We start from the raw sequence: 15,490 nt of genomic DNA, 5'->3' as shown, positions 1-15,490 counted from the left end.
TTCTGACTCTTCTAGTAGCACATTCAAGGTAACAAATTAACCCTTAGGTCCCCTTTAACATCACTAGCATGGGGAAAAGATTTTGACAATCTACCATGTTTATGTGTCTCTTTAATTTTATATATCCCTATGAGATTGCTCCTCAGCCTCCTTCTCTCCAGAGAAAATTCAGGCAATGTCCTGATCTATACCTCTGCACCTTTTCCCACACAATCTCACCCTTCCTATTGCATGAAACAAAACCACAGATAGTGTGGTCTCGCCAGTCTTTTGTAAAGTTGCATTATGATATCCCATCTCTCATCTTCTTAGCTCTCCCCGACCTACTAATACATAGAATGCTCTAATTTATATCAAATAAAATGGGGGGGGGGGAGAATCACTGTGGTGGACTTGTATGTCAGCAGTTTTGCTATCAGTAAAGTTGAACTGAGGGAGCTTGATTAATTTTACTTGTTTACCAATACCTAATTTGATTGCTTAATCGGAATACTTAAACATGTTGTTTCACTCTTCTCATATGTTACATATGAGATACACAAAATATCCCAATGCCCTCTGATCATCTAAAGGGGAAGGGCAGAATGTAGTGTGTTGTTAAGCTAAAACAAATTTAGTCGTCCAGAAATTATTCTTTTTTTAGACCTAAATTTGTTAAACTAAGCTAAGACCAAAAGCAGGGTAATTGCCATCTAATATACCGCAGGGCCACATAATGAAATTTTTTTGCCTCTGAGAGCTATTCAATGATTCACAGTTCATACTGGAGAGAAATAAATACGGAAGCTCACTGTCATTCTCCGTAATGATTGAGAGTTTGAAGAGTTGCTGTAGCCACTCAATCACGTTCTATCACACCACTGCTTTCAGGGGAAGAAGAAAAGGATTTTATTTTTGAAAATGAGATTTTTTTTGAAAAAGAGTATTTTTTTAAAAAAAGAGTATCATCATTAATTAGCTAAAATACAGTGAGAATTAGCTTCAAGAAATGTGAAACCTCGTTGGAGATAATCTCTTGTCTTGTAGTAGACTCAGTTGAATGTTTAGGTTATAGTATATGTCAAGTTAAAATGCTGTAAATACATCCTAAACTTTCTGAAACTCTTTTTCTAACTAATGTTTCCCATCATTGTCCTTTTTGTTTCTTCAATCCTTTGTCCTATCATTTTTTCTCCTTTCCTCCCTCATTATGCCCTGTCTGCTTTGTCCTATCATTTTTTTTCTCCTTTCCTCCCTCGTTATGCCCTGTCTGCCTCCCTTCAAGGTGGGAAGCAAGCTCGGGAGATGTTCTATGTTTATCAGACAGCTTGTGGCCAGAACTGTTCCAGAGAAGGTATCGCTACTCCCATACAGTCTCTCAAATCACAGTGATATTGTCTGTTTCAAAATTTTTCTGATGCATTTTTGTTCGGTTGTATAGGTTCTAAATGTCATACTGCCTGATTTTTTAAACGAGATCAAAGTGATACAAATGGTGACTTTTATCAGTTTTCTCCCCATATTTCCTATTCTCTTTCATCTGCAAGATCTAGATCATGTGGTAGGAAATTGAATAATTTTCCAAAATGAAAATGACTTTGTCAGACTTCTTAAGAATTTTGGTCCTTTTATTCATTTCTGTTGAATTATAAAATATAGTATTCATAAATGTAATTAAAACATATGCAAATTTTAGAAGTGGTTGCTTGTGCAATTAGATTGCATTTCACTAGTAGTATTCTCTATAGGTATCAAAGAATGCAAAACAAGTCCCTCTTTGGGATTATCCTGGGCATTCAAAGAGTATTTTCCTTTTACTGAGTAATACATTTGTATATTAGAGGATTATGTTTATGTATTAGACAAATATTAATCCCTTTAATGAATTATATATCACTAGCTTCTATGACTGAGCAGTAAAATATATTTTGAAGGTACTTGTATATTTCAATTTGTCATTAATCATCTGAATGAGAAAGGGAAACCTGAAAATAAGATAACTGTTTCATGTACTGTTAAGTGTATAATATATGCTTGAATTAAGTGCAGTGTCTCAGCAGATCTCGTGAACATTTTCATTATTTAACAACCCTATTTTCCATCTGAACAGCCTGGAGTTTTTTATTTCCCTCTCAGTGTTACTAAAAGGACATACATATTTTATTTATTGCTCTTTTCCTACCTTTGCCAATTCTAGCATTATGACATACAGCGCCTTGAGAAAAGTATTTGGCCCCTACAACTATTTTAACATTATACCATCTCATTTTCTAAGTTTAAAATATATTGAAGTAGAATTGTGGAGCTACTCTAGTTGTATCATGTCAAATCAAAAGAAAAATCTCAAAACCTGTCAACAATTTACTGAAAATTAAAAACCAAAACTGTGAGGCTGAAAAGCTATTCATCCCCTTTGTACTTACTATGGTAAATATTTCTCTGATACATTACTGTATATTATCTTACCGACTCGCCCACTTTGTTGATGTAGAGGATTGGAAGATTACCTGAATAAATATGACCCCCTCTCTGAAAGGTCCAACAGTATGGCAGATTTTCAACAAACCAAACCAAATTGAAGACAAAAGTGCACTCAAGGCAAGTCAGAGAAATGATCAAACACGAGGAAATCTGCAGATGCTGGAAATTCAAGCAACACACACAAAATGCTGGTGGAACACAGCAGGCCAGGCAGCATTTTGTGTGTGTTGCTCATAGAAATGATAATAGGGAAGCACAAATCTGGGGAAGGGTACAAGACCATCTCAAAGACACTGAATATAACCCGGAACTCAGTGCACGCCATCGTGAAAATGTGGGAAAAGATATGAAACCACAGGCACACTGCGTAGGTCAGGTCGACCCTCTAAACTTAGTCACTGGAGAAGAATTGGATTTGTAAGAGAGGCTACTGTGATGCCAACAGTCACTCTGAGTGAGCTGCAGAGGTCAGTAGCTAGAACTGGAAATTGCATTTATAGCTCCACAATCTCTAAGGTCTTGCACAAAAAGGGTATTTAAGGAATTCAAAAATGGCACTGGTGATCATCAGCAATGTTGTGTGGGCTGCAGACAATTGTTACAAATAAATATGCCCCTTTTGAATTACTCTCACTGCAATCTGCAACTTGTAACTTCCCTCTAAGCAAATGGACTTCTAAATCAACTCAATGATCTTCATATCTCACGATCGACTGAAGGACTTGGTGGACTGGGAAGGCACAGTACCTTTAAGAGAATGAAGGTTCATCACCATGGCCGAAAGCAAGGCGGCTGGGAGGAGTGGGGAGGACAGCAAGATAGACTGAAACAAAGAGGGATGTTGTAGGCAAATGTGCAGTCACTGAAGAACAAAATTGAAGACCTGAGGACAAGTTTGCTGTATTGGAGAGAAATGAAATCCTGTTGTATTCTATGTTTGACCACAACGTGGCTTTCTCCAGGCAGCCAGATACAGCGATCAGACCTAAACGCTTCTCGTTTACCGAATGGACTGAACTGCTGATTTGGAAAAGGCAAAAGTGGACGTGTGTGTTTTGTGATAAGCTTGTTGGTATTCCGACATGGCAGTTTTGTTGAACTCGTGTTTCCCTGACTCTTAGCACCCAACAATTAAATGACGTCTGTTCTGTTTGTCTGGGTAGTTCTCCTCTGTAATCCTGACCGCAGATTACCTACCCACCAGTATCTGACTGTAGTCAAGCACTCGTGATACTGCATGAGGCTGTCCCCAGTCAAAAAGCAATCCAACCCGATGTCTTTCAAATCATAGTTGGAGACTTCATCTGCCCAGTTGCTATCAGCATATAACTTGTAGCATCTGAGGTCCCAGCATACTAGATCACTATTATACTAAGATATGGAGTGCCTACTGCTCCATGCCCAGATTGCATGGTGCTAAATCGGGTCACTTGGCTGTCCTTCTCCTACCTGCATACGGGCAGAGGCTAAAGAGCAAAGCTCCTGAGATTAGGGCAACAACGCTGCGGTTACAGGAAGCAAGGGAGCGGCTATGGGATTGCTTTGAGTCTGTGGACAGGGCCGTGTTCAAGCACTCATCTAAGGATCTGAATGAATACACAATGATTGTCACTGAATTTATAAAAACTGCTGCAAATGGGTGTGTCCCCACGAAATTACTCAGAGTCTTCCCCAATCAGAAGCCCTAGATGAATTATGAGATCTGACATTTGCCGAGAGCCAGATCAGAGGCATTCAAGTTTAGTGACCAAGAAAGTTAAAAGAGGACCGTATATGATCTCAGGAAAGCCGTTGTCACAGGCGAAGTAGAAATTCCAGACCTAACTTGAATCAACGAAGGATGCTCGACAATCGTGGCAGGGCTTGAGTACCATCACCTCTTATAAAGTTAAATCAAGTGACATGGGAGACAGCAGGGCTTCGCTTCCAGATGAGCTCAATGCCTTCTGTGCTCAGCTGGATCATCAAACATAGAGGAATCATCAGGAACTCCCATATCCTCCAATGATCCTTATGGTTTCCATCTCTAAAGCTGACATGTGAGCTGCCTTCAGCAGAGTGAATCCATGAAGAGCATCCGGCCCAAACGGGGTACCTGGCCACAAACTAAAGACCTGTGCTGATCAACTGGCTGGTGTGTTCACTGAGATCTTTAACCTCTGGTTTCAGCATCGTGTGGTACCCACCTGCTTCAAGCAAGTTTCAATTATACCGGGGCCCAAGAAAAGCATGACGACCTGTCTCAAAGTCTATAGTCCAGTAACACTTACATCCACAGTGATGCAGTGTTTAGAGAGGTTAATGATGAAATATATCAACTCTTGCCTGAGAAATGATTTGGATTCATGCATATTTGCCTTTTGGAGCAACAGGTCAACAGCAGATGCCATCTCATTGGCTCTTCATTCACCCCTGGAACATCTGGACAGCAAAGATGCACATATCAGGATGCTCCTTATCGACGACTGAGTTCAGTACCGGCACCCCCTCTAAACTAATCAATAAGCTCCAAGTCTTTGGCCTCAGTGCCTCCTTGTGCATTTGGATACTGGATTTCTTCACTTGCAGACCCCAGTCAGTTTGGATTGGCAACAGAAAATCCTCCACAATCTCCATCAGCACAGGTTCACCACAAGGCTGTGTGTTTAGCCCCCTGCTCTACTCACTTTATGTTTATGACTGTGTGGCTAAGTGCAGGTCCAAAGCCATATTCAAGTTTGCTGATGATAGCATTGTCGTAGGCCAAATCAAAGGTGGTGATCGATCAGCATATGGGAGGGAGATTGAAAATCTGACTGAATGGTGTCATAGTAACAACCTCTCACCCAATGTCAGCTAAACCAAGAAACTGATCATAGACTTCAGGAGAAGAAACCCCAGGTCCGTGAGCCAGTGCTGATCAGAGGTGGAGAAGGTCAGCAATTTTAAATTCCTAAGTATTAATATTTCAGAGGACCTGTTATCGGCACAGTACATAAGCACAATTATGAAGAAAGCACAACAGTGCCTTTACTTTCTTAGGAGTTTATGGAGATTCGGCATGGCTTCTAAAAGATTGACAAACTTCTATTGATGTGTCGTGGAGAGTATATTGCTGGCTGCATCACAATACCCTTTAACAGAAAATCCTGCAAAATGTAGTGGATACAGTCCAATCCAACATTGGTAAAGCTCTCCCCATATTGAACACAAATACACGGTTGAAAAAAGCAATATCTGTCATCAGAAACCCCGACCACCCAGCACATGCTCTCTTCTCACTGCTGCCATCAGGAAGAAGGTATGACAGCCTCAGAACTCATACCACCAGGTTCAGGAATGGTTAATACCCCTCAACCATCGGGCTCTTGAACAAAATGGAATAACTTCACTTGTCCCATCATCAAAATATTTCCACAATCAATGACTTACTTTCAAGGACTCTCATCTCATGTTCTTGGAATTTATTGTTCATTTATATTATTGTTTCTTCTTTTAGCATTTGCACGGTTTGTTGTGCTCTGCACTCTGGTTGACCACCCTAATTAGGCTGTCTTTCATTGATTTTGTTATAGTTATTCTATAGATTTGTTGAGTATGCCCACATGAAAATGAATCATATGTACTTTAATAATAAAATTTACGTTGAAGGAAGAAGCCCTAGCTAAAAAAAACGTAACATTGCCAGTAAAGTCATCTAGAAACTGCTGTAAAGATGTAGAAGAAGATCTTGTGGCTGGATGAGACTAAAGTGGAACTTTTTTTGCCTTAACATTAAGCGGTACGTGCCATAAATCTAATATTCCGCATTAGCCAAATAACACCCCCCTACTGCAAAGTGTGGTGGAGATAGCATCATGCTACGGAGATGCTTTTCAGCAGCAGGGACTGGAAATCAAGTCTGGATGGATGAAAGATGAACGTTGCTAAATACAGAGAGATCCTTGATTAAAACCTACCAGCCTCTGCCAGAAAATTTAAACAGGAGATGAAGTTTGTCTTTAAGCAGGACAATGACCAAAAGCACACTGCCAGGGCAAACATAGAATGGCTTCAAATTAAGAAAATTGATGTCCTTGAGTGGCCCAGTCAGAATTCTGATGTTAACCTGATCAAGCATATCTGGAAAGATCTCAAGATTTCTATCCACCACTGCTCCCCAGCTAACCTGACACAGCTTGATCAATTTTGCAAGGAGGAATGGGCAAATCTTACTCCATCACATTGTGCAAAGCTAATAGAGATTTATCCAAAAAGACCACTGGCTGTAATAACTGTGAGAGGTGGTTCAACTAAGTACTTAGCAAAGGGGGGTGGATACTTTTAAACAACTGACATTGCAGTTTTCAAATGTTTAGTTTTCATGCTTTACAATTTTCCCTGTTCTTTAGGGGCTGTACTGTGAAAAAAAGAGTATGTGATACCCAGATAGTAATTCTCAGTTAAATTGATCAAAATCCCTGGTTAAAATACTCATTTATGTGAACAAAGGGTTGGGAACTGAATACTTTTGCAAGGCACTGTATATTTCAAACAACTTGATTATCCTGTAATGCATTGAAACTATAGCTTGTTAGATATAGATTGCACCAAGCATTTCAACTGAGTTTTATATTTTAACAAACCAATGTTTAATTTGGTATAGAAATGTTTTCATAATTACATTGAAAGAAATTTTGGTTTGTTATACACTGGTAAATAATAAGAAATCATTTTTTTAAAAAAAGGAGATTAAAAATAATCCTTTCTCAGAACCTATACTAGTTTTGTAAATGCCATAGGTGCCCACTTGTGTGCATAATTGCCAGGCATAATCAATAAATAAGTACATTTCCTCTTATTACATTAAAGTTACTTCTCTTTGCTAATGTCACATTTTTACTATTGATAAATGTTCTCTGTCTTTTAAGTATTGAAATATAATTTTTTTTTGATTTTGTACAATGGTTTTTTTAGATGTAATCATACTGTACCTCATCGATATAAAGCTAGAACACGTGGCTTGATGACACAAACTGACATTTTTTATCAGGTAGCCCAATGATATGTACTTAAGTGGATAGTAATCATGAAGGACGCCTGCCTGTAAGGGAGAGTGACATAGCACCAATTCTTTGGTAATACAGTACCAGAAAATGTCCCTCTGGGGAAACATATCTAAAGGACAGTGGAAAGTTAACCAGGTGCCAACAAAATATGCATCTTTGAGAATACTGATAATAGACCGATTGTTCAGACATTCTGATGGTTCAGCATCTGACTCACTATGTTCTGCTTCCTGCCTTCCTTTAAGCACACTGAGTTCACTTGAAAGTTTATTATATCACTGTGTAATATGAAACAGAATCCAGAAAATTTATGAGTCTTAATTATCAGAGTCTTGAGGCATAAATGCTGTTTATCATTCACATGACAGAATGACAAATCAATATGCAATAAGTAATGCAACGCACAAAGAATGCCAGAGGAACTCAGCAGGCCAGGCGGTATCTATGGAAAAAAGTACAGTCAACATTTCAGGCCGAAACCCTTCGGCAGGACTGGAAAAAAACCTGGAGTAGATTTGAAAGGTGGGGGGAGGGGAGAGACAAACACCAGGCTATAGGGGAAACTTGGAGGGGGAGGGATGAAGCAAAGAGCTCGGAGTTGATTGGTGAAAGAGACAGAAGGCCATGGAAGGAAAAAGAAAAGGGGGAGCGGTGGAGGACCAGAGGGAGACAATGAGTGGACAAGAAATAACATGAGAGAGGGACAAGGGGATAGGAAATGGTGAAGGGGGCGTGGGTGGAGGTATTACTGGAAGTTTGAGAAACCAATGTTCATACCATCAGATTGGAGGTTACCCAAATGGAATATAAGGTGTTGTTACTCCATCCTAAGTATGGTCTTATCCCAGCAGTGGAGGAGGCCATGGATGGACATATGGGAATGGGAAGTGGAATTAAAATGGGTGGCCACAGGGAGATCCCACTTGTTCTGGCAGACGGAGCGTAGGTGCTGGGAAACCAAGCCAAGAGAATATGATCACTGTGTATTAAGTTTATATAGACATTTTATATCATGGGCAGAAAGATTTATAAAGAAACATTGAAAGAGCTCCAGTGCTGTATGTGTGGAGTTTGCACAATCTCCTATGGTTGTGGGTTTCCTTTGGATATTCTGGATTTGGAGTCAAAGTTGATACAGAATTGAAATGCCATTCAGGGTAATGTGGCCACACCAACCATGAATCATTCATTTATGCTGGTAATAAAATTCTGTTGTTTAAAATTCTCCCCAAATTTCTATTAACCCTTGAGATTCTACCACTCATCCATAACTTAGGGCCAATTCATAGAGACTAATTAACCCATCAGCATGCATTTCTTTGCGATGTGGGAAGGAAACTGGAGCACCTGGAGAAAATCCACGTGGCCATGAGGAGAATGTGAAAACTTCACACGGACAATATCAGATGTCAGGACAGAACCTTGGTCGCTGAAGTCACGAGGCAGCAACTCTGGTTGCTATATTTTGTTGTATCATTGTGGCGTTGAACTTCCCAAAAAATTTGCAGGTCCGTAGAGTAATTAGCTACTGTAAATTGCCCCTTGTTGTGTGGATTGAAAGTAGAATCTGAGGGAGCTTGATGGGAATAAGGAAGGAATAATATGGGATTTGGACATATTGATGGTTGGCATGTAACTTGGTCCAGATGGCCTGTTTCTGTGCCGCAGGAGTGATCAGAAATGAATCTGTCTGTATAAGTGATACCCACTGCAAGCCCCTTAACCTGAATTAGAAAACTTAGAGAAGGATCCTTTCACATAAATTTAATTAAGTAGGTTTTTCTTCTGGTTTTGAGTTGGAGCTAAAATAGCCACTACTGGCACTGGTTTATAGTGGTTGAAAACTGAAGAAGCTCGTGCATGTTGGGACTTTCACAGAACCTATTGACCAACAGCGCTAGATCATGCATGGAGTTCCCTTTGAGAACAACAGGGTCTTTCAATTGCCTGTTGATCTTCAAAGGTGAAACCGAAATTGATGTATGGAAATGCATGATATTTGTTTAGGATGTGTAGAGTATGAATAAGTTGTGCTCAATTTTAGGTATCCTACAAGGTAGATGGTTCTGTTAGGCTGAATTTTACAGATTCCTTAAGCTGATCACCTTACTGACCTTTTGCTGAGTCCAGTTGGTAATGTACGCGTCATGTTCAATAGCTCCATTTAAAAGCAGAGAATGGGGACAATATACAACCTGAAAGTTTCGTTCTTCACAGACATCCACAAAAACAGAAGTTTGAGAATGAGTGACAGTAAAACATTAGAACCCCAAAGCCTCCCTGACTCCCCCTGACACACAAGCAGCAGCAAAGCAATGACCCTCCCCCTCCCCAAACTACTTCAGCAAAAAAAAGCATCAACACCCTCCACCCACCAAGCAAGCAATAAAGACCGTGATCTGCAGTACAGCAAACACTAATTGTTCACCCGACAATTCGACATAGCCTAGGTGCTCTCTCCCCTTAATGAAGGGACAGAGAGGTGTCACCCTTTCACAAGAAGGGAGACGTGCATAAACAAACAACTCGCTCACTTATGGTGTTAAAATCTGCTGCATCGCTTCTTTCCCCCAAGTTCTCCAACTCAAGAATCGGCAACAAGCTCTCCCCCACCAACGAGAGAGAGAAGGAGCATGCGTGATCAGAGTTCAGAGCCCCCAGCAGCTGGTCCCGTGTTCCATTTCCTCCGCTGGTGCTTCATTCAGCGGCACCAGAATAGAACTGGTCGCAAAGCCTTGGAGCCCCGAAGGCGCTAGTCTTATAGGTCATGACTATGCGATATCTAAAAGTAGCCAATCAGTGAGCCCCAGGGCAGGTCCCATCACCATAAAGAACCAAAGTTTGACTGTAGCTCTCAGGGTCTTCGACAGAACCCCATCCACCTGGAAAAGGATAAAGAGAAGCATTAAAGGTAGAAATTAAGCTGCGTCTGCAGCTGAGCTTGAAGAATGCCATCGTAGCTCCTCCCACATGTATCTTATTTTCTATTTGTCTGAGAGAATGCTCTAAAATGTCAAGTAGTCAAACCCATGCCATATTCATCTCAGTAGTTACATGCCCATTTTAGACATCCATTAAACAAAGTGCTATTATCTTCCTCTCATTCATCTATGGAATACAGACTGTGCCTGTGAAACAAATTTTCTTTTAACTTCTATCTTCCTTCCCTTTCCACCCTTGTTATTGTCCCCATTCATTTAACTTGGCTGTATCCTTTCATTTTCTCACTTGACACAACGTATATGTTCAAACTTTATGACTTGCTTCAAATGTAGTGTGCTTGGGTCATCACAGATTTAATTATATGAGAAATATCCTTTTGAAACATCTGTGTGTTCTTTTGTCACTTTAGAAACAATAGAGATACTTGGCTGTAGATGACTTGAAGCAAAATTACTGAAAGCATCTCAGTCACTTTGTGGATCTATTTGCATATCATTTATAATTTATAACCAAGAGGAATATTCTGCTGAGCCTTCTGAATTGTCATTACTGTTTAAAATCTGCATAATGATTTGTGTTTCGAATAAAAGAAGCTTTAACTCAAAATTATTAATAATCCTTCTGTGGCTCTGCAAATTCTTTTTTAAGTAAATTCTGACTAGAGTTTCATATCCTTTAGCGGCATGATGTCAATTTGTTTGCATTCTGCATATTTGTTATTTTTGCACAACAAATATGCTCACAAATTAAATATATATTAATCAGAAATCATGAAAGATGCTTAAAATTAAAATCATACCATGCACAGAACAACTAAGCATTGCAGTTTTATGACTGCTCCAAATTAGCTGATATGGCTGCCAGCAGTGCATAATATTTTCATTCTCCTCTTCTTTAATTTGATGAATTGGTGATAAATCTATCATGGTGTACTGTAATTTTCAATCAAGCTTGACTTTTAATTATAGACGTTAATTAATTATTTTTCTTTTATTCTGGAATGCTTTGTTCAGAAATATCAAATTAAGGCTGCTTTCAAACTGAGGCTAAATTCAACTCTCTCCCTATCTCTACCCCAACACTATTCAATCACTGACAAAGCTCTAAGGCACTGATGAAAATATCAGGATAATGTCCTAGTACATATATCTCAACAAGTGAATTTTCAGTTCTTCAAAATTAATGAATTTGTGTCATGTAAATTGTCCCCTCATGGTCCTTATAGAAAAAAGCCATTGGTTTTTAAGACAGAACTGAACTTACAGTGGTGTTAGCTACCAACTAGTCACTGACCTAAACAATTGAGGCTTATACATGATCATTGGGTACTTGGAAAGGGCAACGACCTTACAAAAACATTGTTACATAAGAAAACCCTGGTACTGTATTGTAACGCTTTTGATTTATGAGCTTCTAAAACCTTGGAGTCATTTATAGAAGTGAATATAATCTGCTGTTATTTGCTGATCCTTGACTGAAATATGAATGCCTTTATTTTGTCATTGCTAACTTGATAATATTCCTTATTTTCATTCATTTTCTAATATAGCATGAATCCAGACTTCTTGATGCTTTGCAAACACAAAAATATCCATGCATTTCTCAGACAGTGAAAGCTGATATTCACAGCCTGCATTTGTGTTGTTCTGACAATCTTCATCAATGTCTGAGACTTTGGAGAAGTTAATTGCACGTAATCATTGTTCTAATCTGTTATAGTTAACATATTATTTAACTTTCAGTCTGCTTTGGATATGAAGGTTTATTTTGCATTTAATCTTCAAATAGAATGTATACTGAAACTTGTCCTAAACAGCTGAATTTCAATTGCTGACAGTCATTACTTATATAACATTTCATTAATATCTCTACATCGCTGCCATTATTGGTAAGTCATGAAGATTTCTGACCGTTTGGAAGAAGTTAACAGATTATTGGTATAGTTGTGATCTTTTCGATACGGCATCTCCAACTTTTGGCTTTGGCTTATCCAAAGACAGAGGCCCTGAACTTGCATTATTAGTCATGGAAAAGTGTGAGTGCCTGCCTGCCTCTGGTGGAATTCTGGAAGTTGGTGTTAGTGATAACCTGTTTCTCTCTATAGCAAACATGGTCAGTTATCTAATGTGATTTACTATTCTGTTTTTTTTCTTTAGTTGGTCTAATAAATTATGCAAAGGCATACTTTTTATTTGTTAATATTATTTTCTGTGCTGTTTGGGATGTATGTATTGTGTTTTGCACCTTGGTCCCTGAGGTGCTGCATATATTGAATGACAATGAACTTGAACTTAAAGTGGCAAACAACATCTGGGCGAGAAAATGACCAACCTTAAGAGAGGAATTAACTACCAATCCTGAACATTACGATTACTTGAGTCAAGCACCTTTAATATCAATGGGGTCACCAGAAAGTCACATAAATACCATGGCTGCAAGATCAGTTCAAATGTTGTGGCAAGTAATTTACCTCCTAATACCCCTCCATGCCTGGTAGATGGATGGTAGGTGAATGAAGGGCTATGGTCTTGGTGCAGGTCAGTGGGAGTAGGCAGTTTAAATGGTTTCAGCATGGACTAGATGGGCCAAAGGGCTTGCATCTGTGCTTTACTTTTCTATGACTATAACTAAAGTAAATATAAAAATTTAAATCGGAAGTGCATAAAGAGAGCCAAAAAAAGTAGTGTTCATGGGTTCATCGTCCATTAAGAAATCTGATGGGAGAGAGGAAAAAGCTGATACTGAAATGTTGAATGTGTTAGTTAAGGCTCCTGTAACTCCTCATTGATGGTAGCAATGAGGAGAGGGCATGTCGTGGGTGTTGGGGTTCTTAATGATGCCTCCTTTTTGAGGCATTGCATTTTGAAGCTATCCTGGATGCTGGAGAGGCTAGAACCCATGATGGACATGACTGAGTTTACAACTTTCTGCAGACATTTTCTGATCTTGTGCAGTGGCCCATTCATACCACATGGTGATGCAACCAGTTGAAATGTTCTGCATGGTACATCTGTAGAAATTTACAAGAGTCTTTGGTAACCTACCAAGTCTCTTTGGGAGTTATGAAATATAGCTGCTGTCAGGACTTCTTTATAATTGCCTGAATATTGCATCATTATCACTCTCCACATATTCTTACAGTTGCCTACACACTAGGGCAATTTACGGTGGCCAATTAACCTACCAACCTGCACATTTTTTGGATATGGGGGAGAAATTAGAAAACCGAGAGCAAATTCATGCTATCAAGGGAAGAATGTGTAACGTCTATGTGAACAGCACCTGAAGTCAGGAATAAACCTGGATTTCTAGCACTGTGAAGCAGCTACTCTACTAGCTGTGTCACTGGGCCACCCACTGCTAATCATTTCTTTGAACACCTCATTCACTCTAAAACTTTACTATTTTTTTGTGTGTTTCCTATGATGACAAACACAAAATATTTATTCTCACTGCCATTTCCCTGTTGTCCTTCAATAGCCTTTAATGAATCTACGTTAACTGTAACCAGTTTATTTTTAAATATCTAAAGAGGTTATTGTAGTCTGCGTTCCTTGCCAGACTACTCTCATTTTTTACTTTCCATTTCAGTTCCAATTCCTGAGTCATCTTCTTGGACTCAATCATTTATAGATGGTGCCACATTGGAAAAGGTGAAATTTACACCCAGAATCTGCTGAATATCTGTGCTTGTTTCCTCAAGGTGAAAAAAGCATGATTTCATTGCTGCGGACCGAAAATATCAGCACTTCGTTTGCCCATTGGATATGTAACTTATAGGAACCAAGCATATACAAGTCATAAAAAATCTTCAATGTGTGTGAAATAAGAAGTATAATTTGTCAAGATTATCTCAAGACAACCACAAAACATAGTATCTGTGTGTCATCCTGCTACCATGTTGAATGATATTATCTATGAATGTTGTAAGATTTTGGATTTTTAAAACTGAAATCAGAAAGATGTTGCCTCTTTCAGCATGCTTTTAACTCATTGATTGGATAGTGCTTATAGTATGTTGCATTTTACAGGTGGAAATTATGACAGCGCATTTGAAATAGAGAAGGGTGTTGGCACCATTGTTATCGCCAAGCCACTGGATACAGAGCACAGGGCAACTTATAATATGACTGTGGAAGTCACAGATGGAACTAACTCAGCTGTTACACAGGTAAAGCCAACAAATGAATAATCTTGATGTCTGTTATTTCCTGGCGTTTTAAATTAACTGTTTTAATAGGCAGTTTAATGTTTATAATAAGGACAAACTCATCATATTGTCTGGTTCTGAATTAAAAAATACTATGAGATAAACTGTCAGGGAAATTTGTGTACATACTATTGATGAAACAAGCAGTAAGATCTATTTCACAGGTGAGAGAAAAGACAGACATTGCCAGGCTGATAGTACACCTGTTTATTGAACCAGTTCACTTTTATGTAATCACAGATGTACTAGTGGATATGCACAGTAGAGAAGTTCTAGTGTGTGACTTAACTGTAATGGAAGATGCACGCAGGAGGAATATTTATAAGGAGAGTAGTTCAATTAGTTAAAATGCCATCCTGTACTTCAGGAACAGTGTCCCAGAATTTATGAATTTTAGTCTTAATAAATCTTAAATCAGAAAAGTCCCTGCAGCCAAAGAAGACTGTTCGAATAATGGTCTGCCTGTGACATAAATAGCTCACTGTTTGAGCTGTTGGATCAGGCAATGACAATTCTTTTCGCACAAAACATCTAATTGTCCAGAAATTATTTCTTTAATGTAAAGGGGATTTTCCCGAGGCAGTATGTAATTCTTTTTTATGTGACACAAGCTGCTGTACAAGATATAGAAGTCCTGTGTCATGAACTCTTACAGCATCCCTTTACTCACAGTTTGAATGCTACTTCCCTATAGCCCTGTAAATGATTCCTTTTCAAGTATTTATTAGGGTTCCATTTAACAGTGATGTTGAAGCTACTTCCACAACTCCTTCATGGAGTGTGCTGCATAATTTGTAGAATTGAATAAACTTATGTTAAGAACAGTTTTTAAATAGCATCAGTAGCATGT

General features: G+C 38.9%; 1 protein-coding gene across 2 annotated transcripts in view; it reads left to right on the top strand.

Moving 5' to 3' along the window:
- Positions 1 to 15,490, top strand: part of fat3a (FAT atypical cadherin 3a) — a 687,349-nt gene that overhangs the window by 511,622 nt on the left and 160,237 nt on the right. For both annotated transcript variants that reach the window (XM_073043347.1, XM_073043348.1), the window contains 2 exons: positions 1,265 to 1,333; positions 14,462 to 14,601. In XM_073043347.1, coding sequence (XP_072899448.1) covers positions 1,265 to 1,333; positions 14,462 to 14,601 — 209 coding nt within the window. The remainder of the gene's footprint in view (positions 1 to 1,264; positions 1,334 to 14,461; positions 14,602 to 15,490) is intronic.

This window comes from Hemitrygon akajei, chromosome 4 (assembly GCF_048418815.1).
Source record: "Hemitrygon akajei chromosome 4, sHemAka1.3, whole genome shotgun sequence".
NCBI classification, from domain to species: Eukaryota; Metazoa; Chordata; class Chondrichthyes; order Myliobatiformes; family Dasyatidae; genus Hemitrygon; species Hemitrygon akajei.
The sequence above is the reverse complement of the archived record's forward strand: the minus strand, read 5'-3'. Positions and strand labels throughout refer to the sequence as shown.